Consider the following 27572-nt stretch of genomic DNA (forward strand, 5'->3'; position numbering starts at 1 on the left):
TTTATTATTTACATTTGGTGATGCCAGTGCTATATGACTGGCACCCAAAAAGCACTGTTCAATGGAGGCAGTGACAGGTGACTGAGACCTTTGGAATTATACCATGCTTGAGAAAACCTGTCAAGCCAAATGAGATCATAGTCACTGCTGATGCCAGTGTTACGTAACTGGCACCTGTGCTGGTGGCACTTAAAAAGCACTCACTACACTCTTGGAGTGGTTGGTGTTAAGAAGGGCACCCAGCTGTAGAAACCATGCCAAATCAGACTGAAACATGGTGCAGCTTCCCAGCTTAGCAGTTCTCAATCAAACTGTCCAGCCCATGCCAGCATGGAAAACAGATGTTAAATGATGAGGAGGAGGAGCAATTATTATTATATAAAGCACAGGAATAGCTGTGTAGTTAAGAAGCTCACCCACAACCATGGTTTTGGGTTCAATCTCAATGTGTGGCATCTTGAACAAGTATCTTCTATTATAGCCCTAGGCCAACCAAAGCATTGTGAGTGGATTTGGTAGATGAAACTGGGAGAAACCACTTAGCGTGTGTGTGTTTGGTTCTCCTTTCCCTGATGTTGCATGATGATTGTAAATAGTTAGTGTTCATGCAAAAACAGTCATTTGTTCCAATATTTTTTCAAAATACATTCCACCATTGATCTGTTGCTGTTCAAGGGACCGTGGAAAATATTGCTTAGAGAGAATTGAGGATTGGCTATAGGAAGAGCATCCAGCCATAGAAAAGCTGCCTCAACAAATTTCATTTGATTTATGCTAGCATAGAAAAGTGTATGGTGGTGGGTGGGGCAGATCAGCAGAATTTGTTGAGCAAAGGTTGGATATATATATATTTTTATGTATATTACAAGACTATGTGAAAGGATATGTTGTAGTAAGAATGTTCCCTGAATTACTGCTTCGTAAATGTTATGTGATGATAGTTTCTTATTAAAATGCAGTTTGTTACATTGCTGATCTTCAAAATTGAAGAGATATTGTGCAATGTTTAGTTGCCACTTTGTATTCTGATTTCAAATAATGAGTTAACTGTTTTCACATCATATCTGTTTTATATGCTTGCATGAATGTTTTACAGTAATGATGGTGTGAACCCTTACCTGTTTTTCAGGTAACAGATAACTCAATCCACATGGCTTAAGACATGGAATGTCTAGATTACTTGTTGAATTGAGAAACTAATAACATTGACCACCATACTTTCACACAAAGCTATTACAGATGAAACAAACACACATACACACACACAAACATTTACTTATTAATAGTTAATAGGTTGACTAATGATCCAAGAGGTTTGTGTGTTAGCACTTATCAAACTAGTTCAAGGAGTTGTGAATTAATATACCAATGCTAATGGTATTTCCGTGGATAGTTCTGGAACAAATTATAAAAACAATTACAATGTCAAGTGGATAATTCGTATTTTCAAATAGTTTGCCTGTTATGCCATTCAATAAGTAAATACATAAATTTTTTAAATAAGGCAAATTTGTACATACTTCACACGATTATAGAGAAATTTGTGGGGGAAATTTTTTCAGTGATTTTCTTCATTTTTTTTTAAACCAGTTTTCAAAATGATGTGGTGGGGCATCTTTGTATGGAAAAAGTTTTATAGACTCCCCCCATCCCACTACGGGCCTATTTTGGCCCTTTTTTTTTGCACACTTCAAAGCCATGAAAAGAACATTTTCGGTAAAAAATTTTTTAAAAAATTGTTAATATTTTCAGCGGGTAAAGTGAGTGGTTTAAGGAGGATTTGGCTGTTGTTTCTAGCATATCCAAAGACAATCCTCATTTCTTTATCATTCTCGCATGTATTGATGTTTTTCAATATTTTCTCTCCATAAATACATTTATATGCCATAATAAAGAAAATTTGAGAAATTATGAATTTTTTACAACCCCAACTCCTGCCCCCAATTGTTTCTGTTTAGAAATTAAGATATTGGAAAGCCTGAGAAAGTCATCATTGGCATTTATCCACAGTGATTTTAAAAAATTACAGAGATGTACTTGCATAGCAAGTGACTTGATCTGAGATTGTGTACTGAAACAAAAACAGTTGCAGCATATGTGTTTGTAAGCCATTCAAGAACACACAGAATCCGTTAGTTTCACAGAACTACAGAGGTCCCAATGCATCTATGTAACAATATGAAGGGGAGGGTTAGTTTTAGGGTTGGTTAGGGTTTCATTACATGTCCACACTGCGTACATTTAAAATGCTTTGTACATAACACCTGTATTTAAGTAGTACTAGTTTCACTTCAACGTAAAAATTTCATTTGTCAAAATATTTTTTTTTGAAACTTGCAACCTATTCACTGACAAAACTTTGCAAAGGTAATGAAGCATGAAGTTGTGTCAGTGAGCAGCAAATGCACACATACATTCATTGTCTTTCATTTGTGTGTATGTGCCTCTATGTGTGTGCACATGTGTGTCACTGTTGAAGTCACTTGTGCAACTTGTTTGTGTATATATTGGCTTTGTGGTACAGAGTGTTTGGAAACTGAATTAGGTGCAAGTTTCGAGTGCTTGTCGGTAACTTTTGTTTTTCCTCGTCTTCTAATAGTAATTACCCAACTTTCAAAGCTCTTCTCACAGCTATCCCATGTTAAAAAATTATACAAGTATTTAAAAAATTTTTATCCAATAAATAATAAATTACGTATACATTAATAGAATAAACTGTCGCTTTTCAAAATGGCAAATGAAAAATTAAGAGAAAGTGAGAGACACTGTAAATGAGAATGGAATACTCTGCAGTGAATGCAATGAATATTTAAATTTGCGAGAAATTGGAGTTCAAAAAATTCAAGAAACTTGAGAAATCAAAATTATAAGAAATTTCTTAGAACATGAATTTATAAAAATATTTCCAGATGGTCAACCCATTAATTGCTTTCTTTTAGTAATTGTTGCATTCCTAATTAATAAGCAGCTTTTCCCATTATAGTATAGATGCACATGCACACTTGCGTCACATTCATTGTAGATGCATGGGTACACACAATATGCATACGTGTATTTGTAATATAAATGCAACTAATTACATTAGTATCGGAAGAGGTTAACCGTGTCGTTATGGAAGGGGGATGTTAATTCAAAAGTGGAACAATTTTGCATGCACACACTCTATTTGTGCATATATACATATACATTTAATTATACACACACTCATACATATATACATGTATTTGTGCATACATGTGAATATAGATAAATGTACACACACACACACATCTAAGTATATATACATGCACACATATCTAAAAATATATACACATACACATATCTAAATATACATCTATATATATAAAACTCAACTTGTGTATCTGTGTGTTTAACTTCCCGGCACATCTCCTAGCCAACAAATCGTAGAACCACCAAAAATGGGTCACTTAAAGTTTAGGCGAATGAAAATTGAACTGCGCTATTTCTGTTCCGAAATTCATCTCGCAAGTGCAAAAATCGATAATGTGTTTGTTTAGGTCTTATCCCATGCATTGAATAGTGAACTTTACTCAGTCAGCTGTTTGACGTGAACTGTGTTCACCACACGTGCAAGCATGCGTAAATTGCATGAAAAATTTAAAAAATCAAGATATAAAAACGAATCGCCGTAAACATTGTAGAAATTTGGCAAAGAAATGAATTTTCGGGATGTATCCTGGAGGGTTTTTTCGTGTTAATTGTTTGGACTTTGTGAACACACCAATTGTTTTCATAACATTTTTAACACTTTGAATTAAATGTGACCATTTTGCATTGAGTCTGCAGTTTGAATCACTTTAATCAAATTTTAGCAGGCCGGATTTTTGATCATCACGATACATTGCCAGTGACTCCCTGAAACTCTCCCCTGAAATCCCTGTTGAGAAATACTGATCTAAAAGAATAGTTCAACAATTCAATTATTTGATCAACAAAAATTTATGAAACGCTTCTACGTACTTCCTATTGAGGAAATGGAACACATAAGCACAAATATATATATATACAAATTGAGATAGGGGCTGTAAATGCAACCCTCCATGGGATAACATATATCCAATATACTGCTTGTGAAGTACCCAACAAAGTTAATACATAAATGTTAATGATTGCGATGCAATCAATTCATTTAAAATGATTTACCACAAATTACTAATACAAGATAAGAAAATGGAGAAATACATCTAAATCAAATATCAATTACCAGATAATACTCAATCACATACTTTATTAAACCACCACATAAAAAGCAGAACAAATCAGTGTACATAAAGGAATGTACATAAAAAAGTGTACTTAAAAGAGTAATGTTGTATAATAAGTAGAATATATATAAAAGAATATAAATATAAGTATAGTTTACATCTTACAGCTGTTTCGGCCATGTAGATAAGTATGTCTCATTTTACCAATATTAGCCCTTTGTGGTTGGTCAATATATAGATATAAATGAGACATTTACAAAAATATCATAAGGCCTCTTTGGAGATTATGTAATATAACTCAGTCTACATATATACCCACATATATGTGAATATACATGCACATACACACTCAGGTCTTTTAGTTTCTATTTATGAAATTTGCTCACATGGCTATAGTAGAAGACGCTTCGGGAAAGCGCTGCTCAGTGGGTCTGAAACTGCAATAGAAAACAAGTCTTTCAACCATGACTGCACCTGTCAAGATGTATCTTGTGATCTATGCTTAAATGGTTAATATTAAGAAGGATGATCGATTTGCAAAAGTGGTAGAGCATTATACAAAACGCTGGGAGCTGTTTAGTAGCAGTCCCTTTTATTTCAATTAATAAATAAGTATCAATTAGATATGCATTTGCTTTGAATTATCAATCCATAAATATAAGGCCTTTTCTCTCTATCATGAATCAATATTAATATGGTCGGCAGTTTGCAACTTGTTTCACTGCTGTCTGGTGCTATTTTGATTAAAGTATTGCTAACTATCATGGTAGAAAATATACATAACTTATTGTAATGAGCTTCTTTTCATTGAAAAATGAAGCTTTCAGGCTATGTACAAGATAGGGAAAGTTTTTTTGTAGTGTTGGTTCTGAGAAAGAGGGCTGAGTATAAATCCTTGTTACTTTGTATTTGTTTAATTTCATTATTCCATTTTTATGACATTATCTTAATAAACATTTATCACAAGTTTAATCCCAAGTCATCCCTGATCAGGTAAACTCATTATCAGATATGTTTACAAACATTGCAACACTGCAGTATACACTATAAATAGGCATTTATTAGAAATACTACTGTGCCAAGTGAATGTACTTCAGTCATTCTTATATTTAAAATCTTAAGGAACATATATATATAATAAAGGATGTCTGGTTTGAAATTATTCAACATTCTATTTGTGATGTGCAGATCTTTGTAGCAGATTGACTAGCAATGCTTGTGTATCCAAATTTTAATGTCAGCATCTAAAAGATTAAATTGTATTTTCTTCTTTGTCTGTTTTGACTGCAGTTACAAGTGAAAATATTCTTTCAGCTGTATTTCTTGTTGTTTTTATTGTTAGGTTGGCGGATTTGCAAAATAGTAAGAGCATCAGGCATAATGCCTTGCAATATTTCTTGCTGCTTATGTTCTCTGTTCAAAAGGTCGATTATACTTTTCAACCCTCCAGAGGTTATTAAAATAAAGTATCAAGTACTGAGATTGATATAATTTGACTGTCTTTTTTATTTTATCTTATGTATTTCAGTCTAAAGGATGTGGTCATGCTGTGGCACCACCAATATCAACACCTTTTGAATAGCCATTTCTATGTGATTGGCTTTTAGTGAAGGAGGGAGTTAGATATTGCTACCATCATTTGAGTTTCTTGTTATGATGTAGTCACATTTGGGATCAGGGACTGCAGAAAAGCAAAGTGCTTCTTGATAACCTGCTGTGTGAATCTTTGTTTAATTCCTTCTCATGAGAAGGAAATGTTTTTAAATTTCAATGTTTGGCCTTACTGATGAGATAGCATCACATAGCCTTTTCATGTGAACAAATGATGCACTGTTGATCAATCCCTATTATTTGCACATAAACCTTTTTTCTTCTTTAGGTGATTCTTGAGGGAACAGATCCCAGTATTTTGGCATTCAGTGACCCCAATAGAGAGCATTTGGTGGAACAAGTATCAATAAAGGTTTGTAAACTAAAATTTATGTTTAAAAATGTAAGTGGTTGAAAGGCTAGTTAGCGCTTGAAGTATCATCTAACCCATGTTGTGTATTTAGTACAAATACTCGCACGGGCATGATATCAGACTAAATGCTTGACAGATTTTAGTTTGTATCCTGCTGAGATTGACTTGAATTTCATCTTTCAGTTTGATAAAATAGTCTGTCAATTATTGGTATTTCTTTAACAGACTATGCACTTTCTCATTCAATTGTCAAAACCATGCCAAAACAGATAATGGAGCTTGGTGCAGTCCTGGCTTGCCAGCATGGAAAACATGTTAAATGATGGTGATGATGATTGATTTTTTTTCATTTTTCTGTTAATACTCAAAAGAATAAGAAAGATTTAGTGTGTACCCTCAACTGTGAAAATTAAAACTAGATAGAGTAGGATGTGAAGAATAAGTTGTGTTAATAATGTCAAGTTATTTTCATTGTTGCAATTGAGTATTTGAACTGGATTGCAACCATAGTAACTTGTTCAAATCTTAATGTGCCTAGCAAGACAATAGTCTGTTTGTCTAACTGTGACTTTATTGTTGAGGTTAACAAGAGGTACATTAACTGGAAAAACAAATATTTTACAAAAAGAAACTAAAGGAATCTTGTCTACAATTGCATCAGTGTAAAATGGCTGCATAAGTCTAGATGAAGCTAAAATTCAGACTGTATTTTATTTGGGACCCAAATTGCTTACAATGCTGTATAATATTACTAAGTGTTAAGACATAACTGAGAAGAGCTGTTAATGAAAAAAAAAACTGTTTCAGTTATTGTAATTATTATTGTTGTTGACCGCAACAATCCTTTTCTGAGTGTAACCAGAAGTTTGGCTGTAATCTGTGACCTGTATTTGATATCATGCTAGGCATTATTCATTTCTGTTATAACTGCAAAATACATTTGCGCAATTAGGCTGTTGAGACAAACTTCCTTTTAACTTTTGGATTGTTATTGGGTAACATATTTTTTCTGATTATTTAATGGGATGTAAATGCATATTTACATGACATTTTTTTGTTATCCATACTAGGAACCTGTGGTTTACAACCAGGAAGGGAACTTGAAAATTGTTGCTATTGATTGTGGTATGAAATACAACCAAATTCGTTGTTTGACTCAGAGGGGTGTGTCTGTGAAGGTTGTACCATGGAACTACCCTGTGAAACCAGATGGTAAGTAACTCCAAACTAGCTGTGTGGATTGATTACTGATTTATTTCATCAAGTGCAGACATGGCTCTGTGGTTCTAGATTCAATCCCACTGCATGGCACCTTAGGCAGGTGTCTTCTACTAAAACCCTGAGCTGATCAAAGCCTTGTAATTGGATTTGGCAGATGGAAACGGGAAGAAGCCTATTGTATGTATGTGTGTTGGTCTCTCCTTGTCTAGACATTGTGTAATTGCTGTAAGCAAGTGTTACTGTCACACAAGTTGTGTCCTTTTCCCAAGCTTCAATGAAAGCATGTCCAGCCAATGGATAAAAATTACTTTACTTGGAAACAGGTGAGGGCTGGCAACAGGAAGACCATTTGCTTATAAAAAATCTTCCTGAATAAATCTCATTCGATCCACGCAAGCATGGAAAAGTGGATGTTAAAATGATGTGTACAGGTAGGTTGAGATCTCAGAATATGGGTATGAAACCTGAGTATTGTGCAGGGAGTCTTTTCAAAAATATATTTAGGCAAAGGAGAAGGGCAGCACTTATTTTTAGAGGTCCTTCTAGGATGATGGATGGATATTGTTCATAGTCCCTTTGAACTTCTGTAAGTTGATGCCTAACAGGAATATGTGGTGAGGAAGAGGAATGTTTGTGCAAAGTATTTGAGTGTTGCATGAAACATAATGACTGACAAAAGGAAGAGAGCTATATAATTTGAATGAGCTGGTGTTTAGATAAGCAGTTGTTAAAATGGTAAAAGATGCACTGAGAAGGAACCAGTGTGACTTTATGCCAATAGTTGTAGCATGTCAGTGAGTGAGGTTTTACCAGTTAGATGGAACCCAGCCCCTACACAATTGCTTGACCTGTTTTGGAATAGCAGCCAAATTCCCTGAAATTCATGTACTATATTTAAAAAAAAAGGAAGGATACACAGGACAATGTACCTCATCATATGGAAACTTTGTATTGTTATGGCTGGCACCTTTGATCATATAGTCTATCCAATCAGTACTGATATAGGATTAAGCAATAACTAAACAGTACAGGTAACATTAGAATATCATGCAATAATGCTAATCAAGGTTTAAATTCTAAATTACTTATACCAACACTTTCACAGTTACCTAGTTAATTCCTATAATTCCTTCTCAGGCATCACTTTCTGCTCTACATGCCTAAGTTAGTTGCTCCAACAGTGTGGTCAACAATCTGCCAATTCTCTTCTGGCCACCTCCTCGACTTCATTATTTGCATATCATTGAGCAAAAAAAAAAAATTGTGGGTTAATTGTACCATATATATTAATTAGTATGACAATTTTAGGAAACTAAATCTCCTTCAAATTGCACACTAACATTTTGAAAAAGGAAGGGCACCTTAGATAATGTTGAATATCCTGCTCTTAAATTAATATGCAGACACATGTGGTTTTAGCATAATTCTCATGCAGAGTCGGTGTGTGTGTGAATAAGTACAATCTTGTCTGACAAGCGTCTATAGAATTCTATCCAACCCAGTTTCACTTGCAAGCTATGGGTCAATCTGAGGTTATAGAAAATGACATTTGCCCAAGATGCCATACAGTGGATTGAACTTAAGGCTTTGTAGATATGAAACAAGCTTCTCAGCCACTTCACCATGCTGCACTACTACCTTGGATAATAATGATATTTAAACCAGCGTTATCTGGCCCAAATATTCTACCTGTTCTATAATCAGGCAGGTCAGATCTGCTCTCATAACTACCCTATAGATATCATTCTAAAAATAAACCATCATACCATTGAAATCTTGAAGCTACAATGTAATGCATGATGAATTCAAAACAATGTGAATAAATAAGTACTATATGATAGAGTAATCTGAATGCTTTAACATGAGTTAAAAGAAGACATGATTGTTATGGTTGGACTGTCTTTGATCATAAGATGAAACAGAAACACACTGCAGTACATACATCATCATCATGTCTGTTTCCCATGCTGGCATGGGTTGGACGGTTTGACAGTAGCTAGCAAGGCCATGACAAAATATAGCAGTAAACAACCAAATGACTAAAATAGTCAACATTATATTCATCTTTGATAACCTTAAACACAATACACCAACATGGTTACTCAGTTTGCTAGAAAGAACAGCTAAAACTACCTAACTTGTGTCTTATGACCCCCCCCCCCCCAAAAAAAAAAATCGTTAAGTAATTTTATCCAAATTGTGCAGTGTCTGAATAAAAGATGGGTTGGCTACAACTGGGATAGTTTAGATCAGAGCTGACTTGAGGTTATACATTCTGAAATAATGTCTCAGGATCATGAAAACAGGGGAAACAGAAAACTATCAAACAAACTACAAAAGCAGTACTTTGTAAAATACTATACAACATAACTATATGTCAATGTAATTATGGCTTTGGACAAAGTGAGGGTAGACCATTCCTGAAGTAGGCAAGTTCAACAAGAGTTCAGTCTTTTTGTTATGCTTTTAAAGTATAAAAAAGAGCAACGTATTAGAAATAGCAGTCAAATTTCCCTCAAAGAACATCTCAGTTTCAGAAGAAGGGACACAAGAAAATGTTTCCTTGTAAAATTTTTGCTAGCCTTTTTACTCTCTCAATCTTTTTGCTTAACACTTATCTCTTCTGTACCTCGTTCAAGAAGGCCACTCTTTCACCTGTACCAGATATTCAGTTTATTGTTTGCCTCCTTTTATATTTTAATACTTTGATAGTCATAAAACTAATGATATTAATTTCGTAAATATGATGAAACTTCTAATAATTTCTAACAACAAGTTTATATTCAACTATATTGACTCTATTGTTTGATTGCTACTTTTAATTGTTGATCCTGGGAAGATATTTAAACAAAAGTATGGATGCTACCAGGCAGGTTTTGAACTCAGATCATTGTCCAATAGAATTTTTTAGAGGGAACATTTTAGAAGTAGGCAGTTTTCACCTATAGCACTTTTTAAAGTATAAAAAAAAGAGCAAACCGTTAGACATAGTGGCAAAATTTCCCTCAAATCATAACTTATTCTTGGAAGGAAGGCTACATTGAATAATGTGAAATAATGAATACACTTGAAAGGCATTTTTGCTTCTCCTATCTCATTATTACAATAATGATGATGATTTCAAATTTTGGAACAAGGTCAGCAATTTTGGAGGAAAGGATAAGTCCTTTACATGATCTCTAGTGTTCAGCTGATCCTCATTTTATCAACCCTAAAAGCATGAAAGGCAAAGTCAACCTTGGTAGAATTTAAATTTAGAAGGTAAAGATGGATGAAATGTCACTAAGCATTTTGTCTGGTGTTTCATCAATTCTGCCAGCTTGCTGCCTCAATAATAATAATTTCTTACATGTGCACAAGGCCTCAAATTCAGGGCCATTTTAATGTTGATTTTTGTCATCTATAGGATGATAAAAGGCTAAGGTGACCCATGCAGACTTGAAATCAGAGCATAAAGATCCATACCCAAATTCTGCAGAACTCTTGTGATTATGCCAATCCACTGCATTTGCTGCATAATAATTATAATCCTTCCTATCGGTACAAAGCCTGCAATTTTGGCTAGTTGATTTTATTGACCACTAAAAAGATAAAAAGCAAAGTGAGTCATGGTGGGATCTGAACTCAGAATGTAAATCATCATCATCGTTTAACGCCCGCTTTCATTGCTAGCATGGGTTGGACGATTTTGACTGAGGGCTGGCAAACCAGATGGCTGCACCAGGCTCCAATCTTGATTTGGCAGAGTTTCTACAGCTGGATGCCCTTCCTAAAGCCAAAAAAGATGGCTAAAATGCCACTAAGCATTTTGCCCGGCATGCTAACAATTCTGCCAGCTCACCACCTTTACTACATAATAATTGATGCTGAATAATTACGTTTGAGTGAAGGAAATAACATGAAAACTAGTTTCTGAATCCCTTTGTTTTTAGTATCATATCTTGTATGTGTGGGTGGTTCATGAATTTATTAATGGGTTGTATTTGTTGGTTTTTTAACCGTTTTATATTATGTGTGTGTGCTTGTATGTTTAGTTGAATATCTAGCTCGTTCATAGATTAACAAATGAGGTCATTTAGAATATTTATTTACTTAACAATTTTAAGACACATATGCACACATTGCTGAAGTAGTATTGATATTGCTATTTCATCTTGTTTTTAAATTATTTTCTGTAGCAGTTGAGTAGGATTGGTGATTTTAGAGCAGGTGCACTTCCCATTGTTCACTGTGTGAATTAATGTGTGTGTGTTTGTGCAGGCATGTGTACACACACACAACTTTCTATCGTTGTTTTCACATCCATTTTTTACATGGGCCAAACAGAATTTGTTGTAGCTGATTTTCTACAGCTGAATGCCCTTTCAACAAACTTCACATTTCCATGGAATATGAAAAAAAATAAAGGATGCTCATTTACAACTATTGTAGTGTCAGGACAAGAAGGATCTAACACATACTCACCCATGCATGCACACTGTCAGATACATACACGTATGTGTGTGTGTATGTATGTATATATATATATATATATATATATATATATAACGGGAAGCTTTATGAAAATAAACAAAAGACGAAGGCAGGTGGAAAACAAACGAACAATTGTATTAGTATGGCGCTCAGGAAATATAAATAAAACAAGTCTTTATATACCTGCACACACACACACACGTGCTGAATCCACTCATGACTTTGATTGATATGGGGTTATAACTGAAAACACTTGACCAACGTCCCACGCAGTGGGATTGAACCTTGGACCATGTTGTTGGGAAGTAAACTTCTCAATCATGCAGCCATACCAGCACTTAGTGAAGAAAAGTATACATTTCACATATAGTTCATATTTCTGTTGTGTTCAACGGCTGTTTCTTTTGCCATAAACCTCATTATGTAATGAAAGATACATAATTTAAAAGTGATGGAAACCAAAAGCCCATTGAATGGAATGTACTTGTAATCCAAAGGTCTATCCTTGTTGTTCTGTGTCTGGAATACTGAGCTACTTACACTATAAATTGAGTTTGAATTTCTAAGTTGATTGAAAAACTGAAATACTGGTTGAAATCATGAGATCCATCATCTGTTTTTATACAGTAATATTTATTTCTTTATTGCTCACAGGGGGCTAAACAGAGGGCACAAACAAGGACAAAGGGATTAAGTCGATTACATTGACTCCAGTGCGTAACTAGTACTTATTTAATCAACCCCAAAAGGATGGAAGGCAAAGTTGACCTTGGCGGAATTTGAACTCAGAACGTAACGGCAAACGAAATACCACTAAGCATTTTGCTCAGTGTGGTTATTATTGCGCCAGCTCGCTGTCCTTTTATATAGTAATATTGCTGTAATGTTCTATCTATATAAGTCAAAGCTTCCTTTATAACTGTATATGTGTTTGTATGATTGTCCCCCTTGTGTATGCATGTGTCTTGCATATGTATTAGAGAAAAACAAGTTTTGTGCTATTTATATTTTACTCACATATTGATTTGTGAAGTGAACTGAAATAGGAACAACTAGACTGCAATTTTACTGCAGGTCACACTCATTAACAGAATTGCACAGAATATTCATACATGTTCATTAAGAGGATAGAAAGCAACAAATGAAGACCTGGTTATGCCTGATACTTAAAAAAAACTCATAACCTAATATGCTGGTGTAGGCTGTGTCATTGTACAATTAGTTGTATTGTCATTACAGCCTACTTAATAACTTCATATGACAGAGGTGACTGCATCTGCAGGTTAGGAGTTGAAGTGTATTGATGAACAACTTCATACCATTTAGTTAAGGTGCTGTCTTTCTTTGGATACAGTCTAGGGTATGTGTGTTTGTAGCAACATTGTCCCAGTTGTGGATACAGTACTCCATTGTGGGTTTCACTTGAGTTTTGTAAAGATTTTGGAAGCTGAAGTATTTTCTGGCCTGCAAGAAGGCACTCTTTGCCATTTTAAGAATGTGTATTTGCTAGGTGAGATCTTCAGTGATGGTGAGGCTTAGCATTTGAAATGATTGTAAGGGTTTTAATTATATACTGTTAAAGTTGATGAGTGGAGATGGTTGCAATGTTTCCTTGAAATGGGCAGTGATTGTGTCTTTGCTGTTCAAGGTGATGAGATGGGTTACAATGAAAACAAAACAAAAAAAAAAGCACCATATTGTAAACTTGGAACACATCTGATTTCTTTCTTTTTAATTTTTATACTTTACATCACAGCAGTGCAAACTTCAACATTATGCAATTAGGTGTCATTTCTCTATAGCCTTCTTAACAATACTATATAACTTTATATGTGTGTGTTTATATAGAAATAATGGATTGTGTGAGACGTAGTTTGTTGAAAGAAAGTGTGCAATTAGTAAGAAATGGCTGGTGGAAGGGTTATTTTGTTACTCCAACGCAGCTGTTATCAATTAGACCTATGATTTGAGGCATTCCAGCCATGACCATTTGGACTTATATCTTTCTTTCTGGAAATGTATCCTGTTGTACATTAATCCAGTATCATTTAAGACAGTAGATGCAGTTTGAAGATTTAGCTCCTATTTCTAACAGGCTGAACTACTATATAGAGCTTGTCTGGTTTTCAAGTGTAAGTTGCACATTGCAAAGAGGGGTTTGAGACAGCACAGTATGAGGCCTGTGACTGAAGATTTTTAGTGAAGAAACTTTGTAACTCCAATCACTGTTCTTTTGTATGTATGTGGCATTGAGATTGTTGATTAAATAATTAAAAATGGCCAAGGAGTTCAGCACACTAGGAATATCCTACAACCAACTGTTTGTTGTCATGCAATGTTTACTAAAGGACAGCACAATATGTAGCAATTAGTGCATGCCTTGGTATGAATGGAGATTTTGTGGGTAAATATTAGCTCTGTTTACAGGTATTGCCTGTCGGCTCTACTCCTGCAACTCAACTTGATTTCGAGCCGGGTCGTCTGCTGCTGGAGAGGACCGATCAGGTAAAGGACCTAGGTATCTTGGTGGATTCCTCCTTTTCGCCTTCGGCCCAGTGTGTCCATGCTGCTAACAAAGCACGCGGAATTCTGTTCTTGATTCGACGGTCATTCGGAATGCTCACAGCAGCCATATTCCTACCACTCTATGTCACACTGGTGAGACCCATATTGGAGTATGGGATTCAAGCCTCTTTTCCTTATCTCCTCAAAGACATACAGCATCTCGAAAGAGTCCAGAAGCTGGCTACCCGCATGGTTCATGGTCTCAAAAATTTGTCCTACGAAGAAAGGCTGAGGACGCTCGACCTTTATTCTCTTGAAAAACGCCGCCGCCGTAGTGATCTCATTCTCGCCCACAACATCATAAGCGGAAAGTGTAACCTCTCGAAAGAGCTGTTCTTCACTCCTGCTCCAGAGCGTCGGCTGCAGGGTCATTCCGAAAAGCTCTACCTGCGACGATTTCATCTCAATCGAAGGAGAGGAGCTTTCTCCGTCCGGGTTGCGGATCCGTGGAACAAGCTGCCAGACGAGATGGTGAAGATGCCGACGACCGCTTTGTTCAAAGCCTCCCTGGACCTCAAGTGGCCTGAACTCTTTACATGAACACCACCCTGTACTTAACTCCATGTCCCCCTACATGGCCTTGCTATTTGCTTTTGAGCCAAATTAACTAACTAACTAACACAGAATTTCTTTGGAGATAATGTGGGTTTGTTAGCTTGTATTTGTATGGCTTTGTGCTAGCTTTTCATTTATGTATATGTATACTTGTGCTTGCTTTTGTTGTTTGGCTCCAGGTCAGCCTAAGTGAGATGATATCGGTAGCATTGCCTTTACTGTCTTTTTGTATGTCAGATTATATTGTTCAGTGTGCATTTCCTTTTTTTAAGATAGTAGTGTGATTTGAGGGAAACTTGATTTTTTTGTTTTTTTTTTTTTTTTTTGTTGCATGAAGAGGGCTATATGAAGTTCGTTAAGGCAAATTACATAGTGTGGTAATTAGTGCTCTAGTGAACCAAAGTATTGTAGTGAACAGTAAATATGTATGCAAGTAACTGTGAATGTATGTTTGTACCAATATAGTAGTAAACCATCAGTTCTGACCATGAACTTTGGTTTTTACTTACAAGTATACTAGAAGAAAAAATGTTAATACTCTTTAAAACGAGTAAACATCTGGCACAAGCCAATACACTTGGCAAAGGAAGAGTTCACTTGATAAATGTCAAATAAATGAACATATTCATCTGCTATGTAGAGTGATACAACATTCCACTTAATAGGTTCAAATCCAGCAAAATCACAACATTCACCCTGCCTAAAAAAAATTTACAAACAGTTCAAAATTTAAGACTGTCCATAACGGTCTGGAGGTCTTACATGGTGTGAACGCCGAAGGGGTTTGGCAACAGGTGAAGGTTTTTCTAACAGGGTGGCATCAAGATTTTCTTCATTTTCTAATATGATGGGATCGTTTATAAGTATAAGAGTTCTCTCTAAGTTAAAAGCCTCTGTGGGTGTTTCAACAGAGCTCATATCAATTCCTGAGGGTGCCAGATCTTTAATGGCTACTGTATCCTCTTGGATACTTGATATGAACATAATATGGTTTGGATTCCAGTAGTTCTACTTCTTGAACCAGAGGTTCATCCTTATTACGAATATACTTTCTGAATAGTACTTTACCAAGTTTAGTAAGTCGCGTAGGTGTGCTTGTACCACTAATGGATTTTCGTGGATGTGAGAATAGTCGTTCATGTGGAGTACAATTTGTAGCGATGCATAACAGTGATCTAAGTGAGTGTAACACTTCAGGTAGGACAACTTCCCACACTCGAACAGGTAGGTTTCTAGATTTTAAACCCAATGTAACGGTTTTTCACACTAAACCAACAAATACTCGCTTTGAGCATTTCTTGTTGGGTGATATGGAGTAGATCTACTCATAGGGACACCTTTGGAGTGTAAAAATGACTTTAGTTCTAACGACATGAACGATGAACCTCTATCTGAATGTATATATCCCAGAAGGCCGAAGATTGAAAACAGAGACGTAAGACAGGAAATAACAGTAGAGGAAGAAGTATCCTTACAGGCAAAACCGAAAGGAAATCACAAATATTCATCCACACCTATTAATAAATGTATATTAAGGAAGACGATGGCAATGGCAGAGGACCATTAAAATCTTTGCCAAGTCTGTCAAATGGATGCATAGCAAGAATCAACTCATGATTTTCAGGCCTATAGAATTGTGGTTTATATTTCTGGCAAGTAGAACACTGGGAAATAACATTTTTTACATCGTCTACAGAATATGGTAGATTACAAACTTGAACAAAATGCACCATATTGCAGTTCCAGAGTGACACAACCTTTTATGTAATTTAAAAAGGTCTGTGTGAAAAGTAACAGCAAATTTCTCTTGAAAGAGTGTCGGCAGCAGTATTTAATGAAGCTGCTCAATGCTGTATGTTGTACTGTTAAGGCATAAGCTCTAACTTCCACCATTCAGTCTTCTTGTTCTTTGTCTTATCTCGATGATGGGTGTTGAAAATTGTAACCCACAGATTCTTGGTATTACCAAGGTAAATCTGCAACCCATGAGGAAGTGGTACCATTTCTTTATTGCTTCAAAAATAGCATAAGCTTCTTTTTCAATGGCTGAATGGTGCTTTTCGGAAGAGTTGAGCGTATGCAAGAAAAAGGCAGCCGGTCAGCCATCCTGGTTCAATGTAGCGGCGATAACCACATTGGATGCATCTGTTTCGATCGAAAAAGGCATATTGTCAATTCACATCTTTACAGCATTTAAAATTGCGGTCGTATTTGTGGGTCAGGTCTTTGATGGTGTCAACTGCCTCTTTAGACAGTGTTAGCAATATCTAAGTATGCATGATTTTTTAAAAATTTATTTTGATTTATGAAATAATTCGCTGAAAACAAGCAACACCATTCGTTAACCCATAAGGAAGTCGTGTGAACTGATACAGACATCCATTTTCCTTGAATGTGGTATAAATTTTATTGTCTTTGTGGAGCAGTACACAATGAGAAGCACTATGTAACTAGAGATCTTGTTTACTAACTCATCTAGATTCAGCAAGGTAAATTCATCTAGATAAGTAAACTTATTTATCGTAGCTAAGTAATCAATAACTAGTCTTTTTTTTGTATTGCTTTGAACCACATGTACTTGAGCTGTCCATGGTGAATTGCTTGATTCGATGATGCCTTCCATCAACTATAGCTTGATTTTGAAAGAGATTATTTTGCTCATCCAACATATAAAATTTTTCCCACTGCTTTTTATTTATTTATTTATTTGTTTTTACTGCCTCTTATTAGTGCAGGCATTTCCCCCAAGCACATGCATTTGGGTTCAGATCTGTTGCATGGCACCTTAGGCAAGTGTCTTCTACTTTAGCCCTAGATTGATCAAATCCTTGTGAGTGTTGTTTTGATAAATGGAAACTGAAAGAAGCCTGTTATATAAATGTGTGTGTGTGTGTGTGTTACTATCTCCTTGCTCTGACATTACATGATAGCTGTAAACAAGAGTTACTGTCATGCAAACAGTCTCCTTCACTCTCAGTCTTTCGTGAAAACATGTGACTAGTGGAAGTCGTTGCCTTACTTGGAAATGAGGGCGGATTGACTAGGTGGTGGGGGAATCTAACTGTGAGAAACCAACTTCAAAAAATTTTGTCCAACTCATGTGGGCATGGAAAAGTGGACACCAAAGTTTTGATCATGATAATGCATAACTAAAAATAGCATAGCAATGAAAATACAGTAATTATTCTATGGCTACAATGTTATTTTAAACATTTTGATTATGTGGACAAATATTTCTAGTTAGCTTTTGATGATGTACTGTAGACAACTTTGGATGTGTTTCAGTTTTAGAAGGGAATTTTTCTTTCACTCATTTAATGAAACCACTAAGTAACAAATATGAACTCCAAGGTGATCCTAGACTCATTTTATTCTACAGGCAAAGGGCACAAAAGTAGTTATCTGCATCAGTGATAATCATAAAGTAAATTTTGCAAGTTTAATGCTTTTCATTTGAGATTTTCTTTTCTTCAGTTCATCATTGTTTTAAAGTTCACTTTTCTATGCTTGCTTGAGCCTTTTCCCCATAATATATGAACTTACCCAAATTACAATTTTACATAAGATTTGAACTCTTGATTTCATGTCTGATAGCTCAACATCCTTTGCAGCTGTTGCATGTGTGTGCATATGTTATTATAAATTTATGTATTTAGTCATTTAATCTCTTGCATATTTATGTTTTCAGAGTATGATGGTCTCTTCATAAGTAATGGCCCAGGTGATCCAATGCTTTGCACAGACACTATTAATAACTTGAAGCGAGTGATTGATGATCCACAGTGTAAACCTATCTTTGGAATCTGTCTGGGACACCAACTGCTCTCACTTGCTATAGGAGCAAAAACATATAAAATGAAGTAGGTTGATAGTACTTTCATGTATATCAAAATGTTTTGTACCACTTATTCATTTATTTGTTTATCTGAAGTACTGTTGAAAAGAAAGCTGTTTGTGCCAGTGGAATGTTAAAAGCACATCTGAACGTGGGTGTAACCGGTCCTCTTATGAGTACCCTTCATTCATTGGGCAATGAACTTTGCTTGCGAAGACCTATTGAAGCAAGTGTAAGCAAATCAAAATCGCTGATGTGACTGATGACAGTACTGTCTGATTGACACTTGTGCCTGTGGAATGTTAAAAGCACATCCGAGCATGATTGTTGTCAAGGCCAAGGATCAGCTCCTGTGCCAGTGACACATGAAAAACACCATTTGAGCATGGTTGTTGCCAGCATCACCCTACCGGCACATGAAAAACAACATTCGAGCGTGGTCATTGCCAGTGCCGCAAGGGCATCCAGCTGTAGAAACTTTACCTGATCAGATTGAGCCTGGTGCAGCCTCTGGCTCACCAGTCCTCAGCCAAACTGTCCAACCCATGCCAGCATGGAAAGCGGACGTTAAACGATGATGATGATGAGTTCATAGTAATGTTTTGGGCTTTGATAAGGTAAGGATAACAGAAAGAGTGGCGTTGTTGCATAGTCTGTACGTTACTGAGAAAGCAATTGAAGCTAAGTATGTAAGAGAGATGTAAGGTGAATGAAGGGGAGAAGAAGGTTGAATATTTTATACAATCTTCCAAATTAAAATTCATAAAACCTTCATGCAGCTCGGTTTTCTGCAAGCTAAGATTCAAGCAAATATTTGTGCTCTACTAGGATTAGATTTGACATTAAAGATAATTCTACTAAACATGGTGCTGTTTGTTCATTATGTAACTTGCTTGAGGAGATTAACATCAATAATTTGATGATCCGTAAAGAAAATAAATCAAATCTGCTTTTATTTTGCAATAATTTCAAGTTTTGATGTGGCTCTCCAAACTGTTCTTGAAATCAGTAGCTAATTTGCTCATGTGCTTTATTTTAATATATTTTTATTTTTTATGCAGGTATGGTAACCGTGGTCACAATCAACCTTGCACTCACTTGGACACCAGTAGATGCTTCATCACCACTCAGAACCATGGCTTTGCTGTAGATGCTAAAACATTGCCAGGTGGCTGGTCTCCATTGTTCATTAATGAAAATGATCAAACAAATGAAGGTGTCATTCATCATACTAAACCTTTTTTCAGGTAAGAGTCAGCTTTGGGTTTGGTGTAGTTTAGCCATTTTATACTTTTGTGTATCGGTCTATGCCATCCAATATGTCCTTCCTCTTTTTTTAAACGGATTTGTGTGAGATTTAGCTGCTGTTTCTAGCATAGAGGCTCATGGTTTGTTGCTGCTGTATAGTCCCAAGTGAAACTCATAACCAGAATCATTCCAGCTATGTCTATCCTAGCATTTTCAGATCTAGTGTACCTTAAACATTACTTCAATGTGTTTTTTTTTTTCCACAGATAGTTTAATTTAAAGGAAATTGATTGTTTAGGACATGATGACAACATGCTGAACACTATTTATCTAACTGTATTGACAAACTATTTTCAACACCCTCACATACGCACATGTGTGACAGTGTAGACGAGATGAACTTTAAAATGCCTGCTTGGTTATTTACAACTATCAATGTATCTGAATTGGTAATTAATTTAACTCACCTAAGTTGTTAAAAGCCACAGTAATTTGATCTAGTCATACCAACATGGATAAACCAATGTAAAGGACTATAGAATATTAGTGTCCTACAAATGAGGATTTTGATTTACTATTTCATTAATGTGTTAAATCTTGTTTTTTTTTCTATTATTATTAATTTTGCTCTTATTGCAGTGTTCAGTTTCATCCCGAACACACTGCTGGTCCTGAAGATTTGGAGTTCCTGTTTGATGTATTTGTGGATCAAGTACGTGCAATGAAAGCTGGACATATCAAGTAAGGGAAAAATAATTTTGACTGTTCATTGTCTCCTCTTTATGTGTATTTGTTAGTGCGTGCCTGCAAACAATTGATTGTATGTGTGTGCAAGTGACCTTCAATCATTCATGTCTGGTTTGAGCAATTAGATAAGATGAAAACTGATTTTATAAATATAATACTTGATTTTGTTTCTGTACTAGTTTTTAACAATACTAAGCCTGCAGCATTGTTTGGGTGCAAATGGCAGCTTTGAACTAGAAAAGTACTAGTTGCATACTGATGTTGATCTAATCAACTGGCCCCTTCCTAGAGTAGAAAAGGATACCCGGCTTACTCCATTGATTTCATTCTGAGTTAAATTTTGCTTAGTATCACTGGAATTAAAAGATTACTTTGAAATCAACCACAACTACTCACAGCAGAATTTTAAGAATATATAAATATGACTTTAGCTTGGGGATTATGAATTACTTGTTCTTGCTGTTTACAGTGATGAACTGATTGCCCACCCCTGGTCCTTTTTATGGTTGGTGAAAATTAAATAGCCAATTGGATATGTTCAAATTCATTGTGGTTGTTTAGTTGAATGCTTTTAATTGAAAATTTTACTTCATCTAGCTCTTGGGAATTGGTACTAAATTATTTGAGAAGGTTTCTTGAAAGAGGCTGGTATCCTATCCAGATAGTTTCATTTCATGTGGTGTTGATTCTTATAAAATACCCTTTTGTAGCTCAGAAGATATATGCTTATTTTGCATTGTCTACACCAGAGTTGACATGGGGTAGGATATATTTGCATTAATTATGCACACTTCATAGTGATGTAGAGGTGAATATTTACTCTTCAGTTATTAGTTCAATACCTTTTGACTCAGTCTTTTACAACTTCCTGATAAAATAAAGTTGCTTCCCAGGTCCCTTAAGAGCTGGTACTTAGTGTTGTTGTTACTTGAGTTTGGTTGTTTAGATTAATTTGTGCCTTTTATTTACACTGTAATGGAGAAAACACCAAATTATATGTTGATCCCCACCTAAAAATCCTCTACCTTCAACTACCAAATTCTGTGCTGGTCCACACACACATACCAGATTCTATTTTGATCATCTCTCCCCAACCAAATTTTGTAGAAAACTGTTTATAATAATTTTGCATAATACTTTCATCTGTTCTTTTCACACAGGTTCTCTATACGTGAGAGCATCCGGCAGAAGTTAAACTATGTTTGTAACCCAGTACCTCCTTGCCGGAAGGTTCTGTTACTTGGCTCAGGTGGACTGTCTATTGGGCAAGCAGGAGAATTTGATTACTCTGGTTCACAGGTCAGTCAGTTTCAGGATGTGATTTCACATCTAATTTTACATTTAGTATAATGTACTGTGTTAGAGCAGCAGCTGTATTTATTCCTCATTTAATTCAAATGTGATGTGTAACATAATCTGTGTATGATATATGGCTATTATAGTGTATTTATTGTTTGGACTTGGTTATAAGTATATCTATGTATGGCTGACTTCGTTGTACAGGAGAGAAAACCTGACATATTGAATCTATGCTTGAGGGTGTTATAAAAATATGCGCTCTTTATATAGATGTGTGCATGTTTATGCATAAATAAAATCTCCCAGCTGCCAACGAGATTTTATATTTAAAAAAATGTTAGATACTCAGAGAGGAGAATGGTGAGATTAATGTTAATGTTCAGCATGAATGCAGGTAGACCTAAAGTAAAATCCAGAAGATTGCGTACATCCTGGACAAGCATTTGTGTTTAATATATAGTGTAGGAAGTGAGAAAAATGGGATTACAAGACAAAGAAAGACAAATAGGTCTGGTGGGAAGAGAACCAGAAGTGGTTTTAGTGACTATAGAAAAGGCTGAGAGAAGAAACTAGTAAATGTAGTGTGTTGATGAATGACTTTCTTTGAATGGGGTCTTGGATATTAGTGTGCTGGTAGCAGTACTATAGTATGGGCCTTTACATAACCTTTGTAGCTTGTTAATAGATGATCAGGGTTCAAGTATTTGGTTGCTTGAAAGAGAAACTTTACTCTTTGTACTGCAGTTTTGTTATGTATTGACTATACTTCCCACACTGTGCATTAAGCACTTAGCCCTGACTTCCCTTCCTCTCCAAATGTACAACCTTCAGGACTTCAGTCAGTCCACATTTTCAAGCTGAGCAACAACCATATCAATCTCACCAGTCTCCTCTCTGAGCATCTTAGATCTCTTGAGTATTTGTGCTGTTGAGAGATAAGGCTGTCCTAAACTCTTTGAAAATCTCAATGAAGGAAACTGTGTGAATATGTGTTGTATGGGTAGTTTGACGGGAAGTTTCGGATATAAGGAATGAGTGAATGGGGGCAAAAGTGTATTCAAAGTTTGCTACTCGGCTTTTTGTCCTAACTAGTCTTTGCTATGCACATGTCAACCCAAATCATTATATATTACTACTAATGATATACACCCAGTGTATTCTGTAAAATAGTTTGCAATAGGAAAGGTATCCATCTGTAAAAACCATGTTAAAAATAAAAATGCTATATACAATAAAAGAGATTGGCAGTTTTTTTCCATTGCTGTGTTAGATGATAAAGCAGTAGGACATTAACTCACTGTTTGACTTATCCAACTTCCCCTGTCAGATATGGATGGGATTGACCCAATCTACTTACACTTCTTTCAAACTTAAGGCCTTGTATCAATTTTAGAAATTATTGTTATCAAGAGGACTCTGTTTTCATAGACATGGTAGTGCAAGATAAACTACCTTTACTTTCTGAATTAGTGAGTACTAGGTACAAAATGCTGAAGACATGGAAAAATAAGTCATATTTCAGGATGCTGGGCCATATGAATGATCTGTCACAAGACTGAGATAAGTGGTATTCCATATGGTACATTTGTCTGGTCCATGTAAATATGGAAAAACACATGATGTGGATTTTGAACCATAAAGATATGTGTGAGTATCAACTATCTAAATTTGCAAACAAATCTGCCACAAACTATTTTAAAAATCTATTTATCCTTTGTCAAAAACAAGCTCCTGGCTCCTTTAACTACTCTATCTCATTTATTTTTTTAATTTTTATTTTACAGTCCTTTGTTCGTGCTGGGACAAGTGAGAGATTAAATATTCTTTATTCTTTTTTATGAAAATTTATGCATTTCTTATCTTTAGAACAATTAGCTTTGTTCAGAAATTTTAAATGGCAATATACATAAAGAATGTTGAAATAAATAAAATTAATTAAAAATTTGATGATAATGATTGCGAGTTTTTTCTATTGATTTAGAGCAATTACTTTTCGTTGGGTCATCTTACTTCTAACCACTTGAACAGTGAAGTGACCAAGCTAACAAAGTTTTTATGTGGTCACTCAGATTCTAGTAATTGCTGGCAATTCGCCATCTCTTTCAAAATCACACCCTATTGTCTTTTAAGTAGGAGTGGAACCTCAAACCAGCAGAGTTGTGCACAGCTTGCCTTATGCCACAACAGAATGGTTTGACTGCAGTAAAAGTTGAACTTTTGACAGATAACAGCATGTCAACAATTGCTCAATCAGTCAACCAAGCCATGAGTCTAATCAGTATATATGTTTCTGTTTTTTTGCAGGCTATCAAAGCTTTAACTGAAGAAGGTATTCAGATAATTCTAATTAATCCCAACATTGCTACAGTACAGACATCAAAGTGGTTGGCTGATAAAGTGTATTTCCTCCCTATCACTGCAGACTATGTCACAGATGTAAGTTCTTTGTGCTGTTAATTTGTTCATTTATATATATATATATACATACACACATTTTTACTTGTGATCTATTACTAATCAGCAGGAAAATGATCTTAAAAGATAATAAATTCACACTCTGGTCATGCTACTAGAGGGGAAAATTAAATCAAATGGAGTAGGGGTGATCAAGATGCTAAATGCAGGTGAAATCTCACATACATACATACTTTCATTCATTCATTCATTCATACATACCTGCATAAGTATAAAATTAAATATTAAACTTTTTTTTTTTTCATGTTTGTACATTTGCTCTTCCTGTCACTAACCCTTAATTCTTTTCCCGGCAAAAGGATAACATATCTCACTTACCTTCAAAGCAAGAAATTGTTGACTTGAAGTTGTTGATAGCAATGATTACAGTGATCTTTCTCAAAAATGTTAATAAACATGCCTCCGTGAATATGCATGTATATATGTGCATATATGTCTATAAATATGTATACGACGGACTCCTGTTGTAGACAACATATGAGCATTCAGCTTTTGACGAATGACTTGACAAATCATTTGTTTATAGTGTTCAAATGTTCATGGTGCACATTAGCTCACTTTTACTATCAGATCAATACTGTCTGAGCAGGTGCACTGTGTTACATGTCAGGTATTGAAGTGATTACAGAGCAACTTGAAATGAAGTGTTTTGCTCAGGAACACAATACACTACCTGGTCTAGGAGTTAAAATCACAATCACCAGAACGTGAGTACAACTCCCTAACCACTAAGCCATGTGCCCTCACTCTGTGTGTGTGTGTATGTGTTTGAAAAACGAATAGGAGTGGCTTTTCTGATAATTGTTCCACTTAAGTAATTAGATATTTATAAGTCATTAGGTGTTTACAAATTGTGACCGTTTCAAAACGGTCACGATTTGTGAATACCTAATGACTTACAAACATCTAATTTTTAAAGTGAAAAAATTATCAGAAGAGCCATTCATTTTCTCAAGTATACAATACTGTACCAAGGACTTGTTTCTAATTCAACCCATGCACCGTCCAACCTATGCTAGCATGGAAAACAGACGTTAAACGATGATGATGATATAGCGATTGCAGCATGGAGTACATAAATGAACGTTAACTTCAAAATTTTAACCCATAGAATCATGGAAGGCAGATGTTAGATTATGATGATTGTGTTTGAGTGTGTGTGTGTGTATGTATATATATATAAAGATAGATAGGCACAGGAGTGGCTGTGTGGTAAGTAGCTTGCTTACTGACCACATGGTTCCGGGTTCAGTCCCACTGTGTGGCACTTTGGGCAAGTGCCTTCTACTATAGCCTCGTGCCGACCAAAGACTTGTGAGTGGATTTGGTAGACGGAAACTGAAAGAAGCCTGTTGTGTGTGTGTATATATATATATATATATATATATATATATATATATATATATATAGGTTAATCCAAACGGGAAAACAGAAAAAACAACAACACGTGGAACAATTACAGTATTATTATTATTAGGCGCTCAGGAAAATGGAAGAAGGAGGGTATGACGTTTCGAGCGGAACTCTTCGTCGGAAACATAGGAGAAAGAAAGATCCCGAGACGGGAGGACAGAGGAAAAAAAATTGCAGGTAGTCTTCACGAGGTCACATATATATATATATATATATATATATATATATATATATATGTATGTATGTATGTATCTGTGGTTGTTCCCCCACCATTGCTTGACAACCGATATTGGTGTGTTTACATTCCTGTAACTTAGCTGTTCGGCAAAAGAATCCAATAGAATAAGTACTAGGCTTACAAAGAATAAATCCTCGGGTTGATTTCTTTGACTAAAAGTGGTTCTCCAGCGTGGCTGCAGTCAAATGACAAACAAATAAAAGAATATATGTATATGTGGGTGTGTGTGTGTGTGTGTTGGTTTTACTGTCTTCTTGCCTTGGCATCAGGTTGTAGTTGTGAGTATCACTGTCTTGCAAGTGGTGTCTTGTTTCCAATCTTCCATGAAAGCATATCTGAGCATGGTGAAATTATTACCTCATTAAAAAACAGGCGTGGACTAATATTTTTAACCGAGGTGTTAAAGTATCTGATTGTTCAAATGCTTCAGTTTTGTGTATATACATTTATTCACTTCATTGTTAATATTTATGTTGTCATTAATAAAACTGTTGGCAATCCTGATAAATCAATAAAGAAAATTATTGTGCATTAATTTATTAATTTCCTCGTAACTCTTTAAACCAGGAAGGTAAATAGTTATTGCATCAACCAGTAAAACTGGGTCAGTGTATAGGAAATGTCAGGTTCTAGTTTTTATATATATATATATATCTTTTGGCTATCATTTAAAAAGCATTTACTCTTTTATTTGTTTCAGTCATTTGACTGTGGCCATGCTGGAGCACTGCCTTTTAGTCGAGCAAATCGACCCCATGACTTATTCTTTGTAAGGCTAGTACTTATTCTATCGGTCTCTTTTGCCGAACCGCTAAGTTACGAGGACGTAAACACACCAGCATTGGTTGTCAAGCGTTGTTGGGGAGACAAATTCACACACCATATATATATATATATATATATATATACACATACATGCATACGGCAGGCTTCTTTCAGTTTCCCTCTACCAAATCCACTCACAAGGCTTTGGTCGGCCCGAGGCTATAGTAGAAGACACTTTGCCAAGGTGGCACGTAGTGGGACTGAACCCAGTACCGTGTGGTTGGTAAGCAAGCTACTTACCACACAGCCACTCCTACGCCTATTTAAAAGTTTATCATGTGATAAAAAAAATACAATGTTACTCAGTGACTAATGTTCTATTTTTACATGTAGACAAAACAATCCTGTACATGTTTCCATCTTATGATACCCTCATCAGTGAATCACAAACTTGGCATGTCAAAGTTTATCGTTAACTGAAAATTTTATAACTATCTAGAACTGTAGTTAGCAGTTAATTACCTGTACATAAATAACATAAGACAGGTA

The 27572-nt window shown here is 35.5% G+C and overlaps 1 protein-coding gene across 4 annotated transcripts in view; it reads left to right on the forward strand.

The window, feature by feature from the left end:
- LOC115211025 (CAD protein) overlaps positions 1-27572 on the forward strand; it is a 103133-nt gene that overhangs the window by 12786 nt on the left and 62775 nt on the right. For all 4 annotated transcript variants that reach the window (XM_029779873.2, XM_029779875.2, XM_029779874.2 and 1 more), the window contains exons 4-10: positions 6106-6189; positions 7260-7401; positions 18692-18863; positions 19900-20085; positions 20726-20827; positions 21994-22132; positions 24437-24568. In XM_029779873.2, coding sequence (XP_029635733.1) covers positions 6106-6189; positions 7260-7401; positions 18692-18863; positions 19900-20085; positions 20726-20827; positions 21994-22132; positions 24437-24568 — 957 coding nt within the window. The remainder of the gene's footprint in view (positions 1-6105; positions 6190-7259; positions 7402-18691; positions 18864-19899; positions 20086-20725; positions 20828-21993; positions 22133-24436; positions 24569-27572) is intronic.

This window comes from Octopus sinensis, linkage group LG4, assembly GCF_006345805.1.
Source record: "Octopus sinensis linkage group LG4, ASM634580v1, whole genome shotgun sequence".
NCBI classification, from domain to species: Eukaryota; Metazoa; Mollusca; class Cephalopoda; order Octopoda; family Octopodidae; genus Octopus; species Octopus sinensis.